Genomic DNA, 8,651 nt, shown 5'->3' with positions numbered 1-8,651 from the left:
CCAGGAACATATATGTTGGACTTGGATTATAAAGGGTTTTAAATGTCACAGGAGAAGAAATTTTATCATAGCTGTAATAGGGAGCCCATGATGCATCTTAAGCAAAGTAGTGAAATCCCACATCTGTGTTTGGGGGCAATGATGACAAAAATGATCACAAAAGCAATTGGATTTTGAATAGATGTACCCATTCAATATCTCATTGTCAAATGGAGTTGATCACAGTTTCTCAGAGGCTATATTATCAGAGCTCCAGTTCTTCCAGGTACAACTACACTAGAAAGACTTCATCTATGGCATCAGGCAATGCACAAAGAGGCTCATCAGGAGTGGGTTGGCCATGATGTGATGAATTTATTTTTAACCACAGCGACTCATAATGGCCACATACAAAGACATGGAGGAACTAGGACCTAGACTCCCAGGGATGAAATCCCATATTGATTTTCTCTTTTTTTTTCTTTCCTGCAGATATATAGTATTTCGTGGTTTACAAAACACTTTCACATACAATATTTGATCTGATGTACAGAGAAAAAAAGTTTCACATAGTCAGTGCAAGTCTTCCAATTCCATTACAGAAATGATGAAATTGAAGGATAAAGATATTAAGTGACTTGGCCATGGGCACATAGCTATGCTGAAATCCTGTCTTTTTCACTCCATTTCTAGCACTTTTTAGAGCTGGAAAATGGCATGAGGAAACAGGAGGTGTTCAGTCAGATGTAGTTATGGTATAAATACCATGAATAGCGACCATGAAGAATTAAGATGAAGGTCATTTATAGTCAATAGGTGAGTGAGTCAGTAAGACAGGAACCTTGCGATTCATCAATCAACATTTATTAAGCACCTAATACATGCCAGATATCCTGCTAAGCTTTGGGGATACAATGAGGCAAAAAATTGTCCCTGATCTCAAGGATCTCCCGATTTAATGTGAGAGACAATACGCAAACAAATGTATACATAGAAGAAACATACTGGATTACCAGGAAATCATTGACAGAGGGAAGGGAGTGGAATTAAGAGGGGTTGGAAAAGGCTTCCAGTAAAAATGGGATTTAAAAAAATTGTTACTTCAATGAAACAAAAGAACCCACTAGCTGGAGTTGAGTAGAGAGAGCATTCCAGACATGGAGGACAGCACAAGAAAATACCCAGAGCCAAGAAATGGAAGTTCTTGTTCATAGAACAGCAAGGAGGCTCAGTGGAGCTCACAGTATGTGGTCTGGAATAAAGTATTAAAAGATTGGAAAGATAAAAAGGGGCTAAATTATGGAGGGATTTGAAAGTCAAACAGAGGATTTTGCATTTGATCCTGGAGGCAATAGGGAATCCCTGGCATTCATTGCTTAGGAGGGGTGACAGGGTCAAAGCTGTACTTTAGGAAAATCACTTTTGTGCCTAAATGAAGGATAGACTGGAGTGGTGGAGAGAATTGAGGAATCCAAGATTTCTGCCTTCCAGTATTTTCTCCAGAAGTACTTGTGTCCTATTCTAAGTACTAGGAGCCAGCCTCATCACTTAGAGGAGGCTATTTTGCTAATAAGCCTCCTAAGGGCATCTTTTATATCTTTATTCCTCAGTGTATAGATGAAGGGGTTCAACATGGGAGTGACCACAGCATACATTGCTGAAGCAACTGTGCTCTTCCAGGAAGAGTGGGTAGCAGAGGAGCTCAAATACACTCCAAATTCTGTGCCATAGAATAAGGAAACAACAGAGAGGTGAGATCCACAGGTGGAAAAGGCTTTATACTTACCCTGAGCAGATGGGATTTTCAAGATGGAAGAACAGATCTGACTGTAAGAGAAAATGATCCCAGTGAGAGGGAGAATACCCAGCAGTCCAGCAACAAAATATATGAAGATATAATTGAAGAGAATGTCAGAACAAGAGAGTTTCAGAACCTCAGCAAGATCACAAAAGAAGTGCTGAATTTCATGGTCTGTACAGAAGGAGAGCCGTGTTACATTCAGACAGTGAATGAGGGAGTTTAGAAAGCTTATAATCCAGGAGAACATAACCAGCAGGCTACAGAGCTGAGGGCTCATGATGGCTGCATAGCGTAGAGGGTGACAGATAGCCACAAAACGGTCATAGGCCATTGCAGTGAGAAGCATATTGTCCAAACAAACAAAAAGCAAAAAGAAGTATATCTGGGCAAGACAACCAGCATAGGATATGGCCTTGTTTTGTGTCAAGATGCTCAGTAGCATCTTGGGGACTGTGGTGGACACCATACAGATGTCCACAAAGGACAAGTTGGAAAGGAAGAAGTACATGGGGGTGTGGAGGTGAGAGTCAGAGCCAATGACCAACATTATGAGCAGGTTTCCAAGCACTGTGATCAAATACATCCCCAAGAATAGTCCAAAGAGGGGCCCCTCCTCATTTGGTTTCTCAGAAAATCGCAGGAGGATAAATTCAGTGAATTGTGTTTGGTTTCCTGGTACCATGGGGCTGACTTTCTGCTGGGAAAGAGAAATGAGAAGAGTATGACATGAAAATACTGCTAGTCTTGCATATGAGATAGAAAAAACTCTGACTATGTCCAGCCTCTGACTTAGAATTTCTCACTTCTGTCCCAGTCTCTGCCACTAATTATCATTGTGGTGTTGGACACTATTTCCACATTCCTCCTCAATGCAAGATGAAGGACTGGGATCTAATGACCTTTATGATTCCTTCAAGTTCAGACAGTCCTTGAAACATGAACAACCACATTTAGAAATGAAAATTTTATGTATCCCATCTTAAATTTGCTCTAAGCATCAATGACCGTTGAGTCCCAGGATAAAGAAGGAGACACCATGGGTGGAACAGGACCATTCCTGCAGACAACAGCAGAGAGGGAGGACAGTGATCACATATGACTGAAAGTTTGGGCTATCCATTCTTCAACAGAAATCATAAAATCACATAGAAATGGAAGGGACCTCATAGGACACATGAGAAAAATCTGTACTCTATAAAAATTCTGGCACAAAGATATACCTGGCAAGTGGGCATCTAACCTTTCCTTGAAGACCTCCATGGAAAGGAAACATCCTGGCTCCCTTAGGGAGCCTATCCCACTCTGGGTTTGGTCTTACTTTCCTTTCTATTGAGCCAAAATATGCCTGTTTTCAAGTTCCATCCAATGCTCTCATTCTATGCTCTGAGTCCTTGCAGTACAAATCCCTTTTCTCTTCCACAAATATCCCTTTAAATCTGAGAAGACGGTTAACCCATATTGCATGTTTTCTCTCCTTTAGGCCAAGTAACTCTAGTTCCTTCAACTGATCTACACAGGTCCTTCATCATCCTGGCTACTCTTCCTTGCACCTTTCCAGATGATCAATGTCCTTTCTAAGTTGTGGTGCCCAGAACTAAGGGCAAAATTTCAGATGTGGTCTGATTATGGGCACAGACAATGAGATGATCATCTCCTTCTTATTGGAAGCTATATCTCCTTTAATGTAGGTTGTTTCATTAGGTCATTTTGTCTGTCATATTAATGTTGACTCATAGTGAGTTTGCAATCCAATGGAAACCTCTTGATCATTTTCAAAAAAGGGGGACAAACCTGAGCTCTTTCCCAAAATGAGGAATTCCTTGAAGGAACTCACCAATGGGAAAAGGAAGGTAACATGGGGGAAAGAAGTTGAAGGGTGAGAAGGCCTAGGCCACAGAGTCAAGAATTTGAAATCCCCAACAGGAATGGAGATGAAAGGTCATTTTACAGGAGGAAAGTCATTATCTAGCTATTTTTTAAAGACCTCCCATGAATAGGATCCTACCACCACCTGATAGAGCCCATTTCACATTTTCAAATCTTTCTTGTTAAAGAGTTTGTTTGCTGGTTTGTTTAATTTCTGAGACCAATTCTATATTTGGCTTTTTGCCATGTTCTCTCTAGGGTAAGGAAAATATTTCATTCCTGTTGCTAGCCCTTCAAATACTGAATATAGCTGTAACTTCAGAAGAGTAAAAGTAGAGCACATAACTATTGTCATCAGATACATTGAAACCCAAAAGAGAGAAAACTTGGAGAGATTAAGAAAAAGAAATTCTTCCTCATTTTGGGGGTAGTGTTGGTAGTAGTAGCAAGACTAGAGCCTCTTGGGGTTGATGGCCCGTAAGAGAGAAATATCCTCCAGTAGGTTATTGTGTCCAGGCCAAAGGAGGTTTGTGCTGATTCATATTTAGCTTATCCTCCACTAAGATCCTCAAGTCTTTTTCACATGTGTAGGATAGACTGTGGGGTTACTCTCTTAACCCACACTCAGACCAACAACTATCTTTCCCCTTAAGGTTCTAGGGCTAGCCCTGAGGTATTTGGGGTGGTTTTCTGATACTTATAAACTTAAACACTTATAAACTTATGATTTCGCTATTAATTTTAAGTTGATATCAATTAGAGACATTAATAGGTTTCTAGAAAGGGGTGTTTACTAAGGTTGAATAATATGAAAAGTTTGTATAAAATAACCCACCCCTCCAAAGAAAAAAACAACAGTGATATATTCTCCCAGAAGTACAGAGATCAAGCAGGGGAGAGTGGGATCAAATTTAGGGAGTACTTTTTACAAAGGGATAGCACAGCCTGTGGAAATCCTTTTTCTAATGGTCGACTTCTCCCCTTCCTGGAACCCCATGACATTCCCTCTAGGTATGGTGTAATGTCTGCCTGTGCTTCTTGTAGAGTCCCAATGCTGTAATTATATGGAAATTTTTCCTTCTATCAAGTCAAATTTTTTTTTGAAGCTCCATGCATTATTTCTAGTTCTGATCTCTGAGGTTAAGCATAGCACACCTTACCTTTCTCCTTCAAAAACTTGAAAGTGTTTCTCTCTCCCATCATAATATCACATATACAATCTTATCTATTCCTTAAAACCCTTCTAACCTTTTTTGGCTCCTATCTCTGTCTCTCTTCCCCTAACCGTCAGCAGCAAAATATATTAAGGCATAATTGGTGAAAGTATCAGAACAAGAGAGTTTCAGAACCTCAGCAAGATCACAAAAGAAGTGCTGAATTTCATGGTCTGTGCAGAGGGAGATCTGTGTTACCATCACACATTGAAGGAGGGAATCTAGAAGGCTTATTATCCAGGAGAGCAGAACCAGTAGGCTACAGACATCGGGGCTCATTTTGGCTGCATAGTGTGGAGGATGACAGATAGCCACAAAACGGTCATAGGCCATTGTAGTGAGGAGGAAATTGTCGAAACCACCAAAAACAATAAAGAAGTACATCTGGGCAAGACAAGCAGCATAGGAGACGACCTTGTTTTGTGTCAAGATGCTCACCAGCATCTTGGGGACTGTGGTAGACAGCACACAGATATCCACAAAGGACAAGTTGGAAAGGAAGAAGTACATGGGGGTGTGGAGGTGAGAGTCAGAGCCAATGGCCAGCATTATGAGTTGGTTTCCCACCACTGTGAACAAATACATGCCCAAAAACAGCCCAAAGAGGAGGCCTTGCTGCTCTGGTTTTTCAGAAAATCCTAGGAGGATAAATTCAGTGAATTGTGTTTGGTTTCCTGGTACCATGGGGCTGACTTTTCTGCTGGGAAAAAGAAATGAGAAGAGCATGACATGAAAATACACTTATCCTTGTACAAGAAAAGGAAAGAACTCTGACTCTGACTAGACTCTGACTTAAAATTTCTGAGTTCGGTCCCTCTCTCTGTCACTTATTACCTTTGTGATCTTGGACAAATCACTATTTCCACATACCACCTCCATGCAAGACAAAAAACTTGCATCTAATGATCTCTAAGATTCCTTCCAGTTCAGACAGTCTTTGAAACATGAACAACCACAAGTAGAAGTGAACATTTTATGAATCCCATCTGAAATTTGCCTAAGAATCACCATGGGCAGGGCAGGACTGTTCTTGCAGACAACAGCAGAGAGAGAGGACAAGGATCTCATATGTTTGAAAATTTGGGCTTTCCTTTCTTCACATGTAATCATAAAATCTCACAGTAATGGAAGGGACCTCATAGGACATGTAGGACAAAACTGTACCCCATAAAAATCCTGGCACAAAAATATACCTGGCAATTGGGCATCTGGCCATTCCTTGAAGACCTCCATGGAAAGGAACCTCTCCACTTGCTGAGGGAGTTTATTCCACTCTTGGTTTGCCCTTACTTTCCTTTCTATTGAATCAAAATATGATTGTTTTCAAGTTCCATCCAATGCTCTCATTCTATGCTCTGAGTCCTTGCAGAACAAATCCCTTTTGTCTCTCACATAATATCCCTTTAAATATGTGAAGACAGTTAGCCCATATTGCATGTTTTCTCTCCTTTAGGCCAAGAAACTCTAGTTCCTTTGGCTGATCTACACAGGCCCTTCCTCATCTTGGTTACTCTCCCTTGCCTCCTCTCCAGATAATCCATGTCCTTTCTAAGTTGTGGTACCCAGAACTAAACACAGAATTTCAGATGAAGTCTGACTATGGTCAAAGACAATGGGATGATCACCTCCCTCTTACTGGAAGCTATGTGTCCTTTAACATAGATTAAGTTTTCTTAAGGTTATTTTGTCTGCTCTATGCTGACTCATAGTGAGTTTACAATCCACTGGAAACCTCCAGATCATGTTTAAATGAATAATGGTCTTGTGTGTTGGGGGAAGGTGTTCTTATGGGGCTTGTGTGCTTTTTGCTTTGTTATATTCTGTACCTACACATAGTTGGTAGTGGATGAGATCATCCTTCCAGTATTTGGTGACCCTGCATTGCTAAGGCTCCCTTGTGATAACCTAGAGCTGTATATGTGAAAGGGCACCTCTCTGAAACTCTGTCTCATCAGCCTTGAAAGAGTTTTGGGAGCTCCAGGCAATGACACCTTCCAGTTTTGACTCTTATTCTTTAGTCCCTTGAAACTGAGACATTCTACATTCTAAAGCCCATCCCAGCTGACTATATTTTTAAGTTCCTTTCCTACAATGCATGTGGTTTTGAAAAGGAAAAACCTCACTGGACCACATGGCCCACAATCTTTTAATGACAATATTTTAGATGGAACATGGATCCAGGATTAAATGGGACTATTCAGTCTAGGAAGATTTTTCTAGAGAGAATGGAGTCAGGTCTAAGACTTTAGGGTCAAGTTAAGAACTTCAAACAATTTTAGGGCTACTTAGTATGTTCTTTATATTAACAAGAAAAGTCAGGAACAATCTGAATAAAAGAGACAGAATTTCTAGAAGCCTAGTCCCCATAAGAGTTCTAGAAGCACTGAACCTCAGAATTGAAGTTGACTCCAGAAGTTATTTAGTGCAACCTATAGCCAAATAAGAATTCTCCCTATATGATCCATGGAAATGTGATGTGGCTATGAAAATCACATACTAAGTTCTTCCTACATAGTTATGTAGGCAATACACATTTCTGAAAAATTTAATATGCGACAAACATTGTGCTAAGTGCTCGGGATACAAAAACAAGAAATAACATGGGTGAGGCAGAAAGGGGGAAAGTAGCCCAAGGAAATGGTGACAGATCCTGGAGACTCAGAGGCACAAGAGAGGAGAATGAGGAAGGACAAACCTGAGCTCTTTCCCAAAATTGGGACCTCTCTTGAAAGAACTCACCAATGGGAAAAGGAGAGTGGCATAGGGGAATTATGTTGAGGGGTGAGAAGGCCCTGGGGTCTAAGTTATCGCTTTGAAATACAGAGTCAGAAACACAGCAGGGAGGGAGATGAAATGTCATTTTACAGGCGAGAAGTCATTATCCAACTGTTGCTTGAAGACCTACAATGAGCGGGAATCCACCATCTCCTGATAGAGCTCATTTCATATTTGTAAAGCTTTACTTATAAAGAAGTTTATTTGTTTTCTAAAATCAAGTTCAAATTTGGCTTTTTGCCATCTACTCTCTAAGCTAAGGAAAACATTTCATTCCTCTTTCTAGCCTTTCAAATACTTAAATATAGCTACCACTCCAGAAGAGGTAGGCTGATACCTTGAAACCCAAAAGAGAATACTTGGAGAGTTGAAGAAAAGGAGTTTCCTCCTCATTTTGGGAGTGGTGTTAGTGGTAGTAGCAAGACTAGACCCTGTTGAGGTTGATAGCCAGTAGGAGAGAAGAATCTCCCAGAAGGGTTATTATGTCTAGGTGAAAGGAGGTCTGTGCTGATTCGTACTTACCTTATCACCAACAAAGATCCTCATCTTTTTCACATGTATAGGATATATGCTGGGGTTACTCTCCTAACCCACATTCAGACCACCAAGGTGGGTCCCTAGAAGACAACAACTATCTTTCCCTGCAAGGCTCTAGGGGTAGCCCTGAGGTGTTTGGGGATGGTTCTCTAATATTTATAAACTTAAATACCTATAAACTTCCACCAAAGTGATTCTTCTAGTAATTTTGAGTTGATATCAGACAGACTTAATGGGTTACTGGAAAGGGGTGTTTACTAAGGTTTTAGTACAGTTTGTATAAAATAACTCACCACTCCAAAGAAAAAAACAGCAGTGACATACTCTCCCACAAGTACAGAGATCATGCGGGGGAAGTGACTACTTGTTGCAAAGGGGTAGCACAGCCTGTGGAAGTCCTTTTCCTTTGGTGCTTTTTCCCCCTTCCTGGAACTCTCATGAAATTCCTTCTAGGCATGGTGTAATGTCAGCCTGTGTTT

The 8,651-nt window shown here is 40.7% G+C and overlaps 2 protein-coding genes across 2 annotated transcripts; both read right to left on the bottom strand.

The window, feature by feature from the left end:
* Positions 1 to 1,523: 1,523 nt before the first annotated feature.
* On the bottom strand, positions 1,524 to 2,462 carry LOC114048681 (olfactory receptor 7C1-like). Its single transcript, XM_027869759.1, has one exon. It carries the CDS (start codon positions 2,460 to 2,462, stop codon positions 1,524 to 1,526), a length of 939 nt encoding a protein of 312 aa, XP_027725560.1.
* A 2,464-nt stretch (positions 2,463 to 4,926) lies between these two features.
* LOC114048696 (olfactory receptor 7A5-like) lies at positions 4,927 to 5,544 on the bottom strand. The gene has a single exon (XM_027869784.1). It carries the CDS (start codon positions 5,542 to 5,544, stop codon positions 4,927 to 4,929), a length of 618 nt encoding a protein of 205 aa, XP_027725585.1.
* Between the last annotated feature and the right edge of the window lie 3,107 nt (positions 5,545 to 8,651).

This window comes from Vombatus ursinus, unplaced genomic scaffold (assembly GCF_900497805.2).
Source record: "Vombatus ursinus unplaced genomic scaffold, bare-nosed wombat genome assembly UNPS02002461.1, whole genome shotgun sequence".
Lineage (NCBI taxonomy): Eukaryota > Metazoa > Chordata > Mammalia > Diprotodontia > Vombatidae > Vombatus > Vombatus ursinus.
The sequence above is the reverse complement of the archived record's forward strand: the minus strand, read 5'-3'. Positions and strand labels throughout refer to the sequence as shown.

Bases quoted from the DNA above. Each gene is read 5' to 3' on its own strand.
- LOC114048696 (XM_027869784.1), bottom strand. From the start codon at position 5,544: ATGGTACCAGGAAACCAAACACAATTCACTGAATTTATCCTCCTAGGA.
- LOC114048681 (XM_027869759.1), bottom strand. From the start codon at position 2,462: ATGGTACCAGGAAACCAAACACAATTCACTGAATTTATCCTCCTGCGA.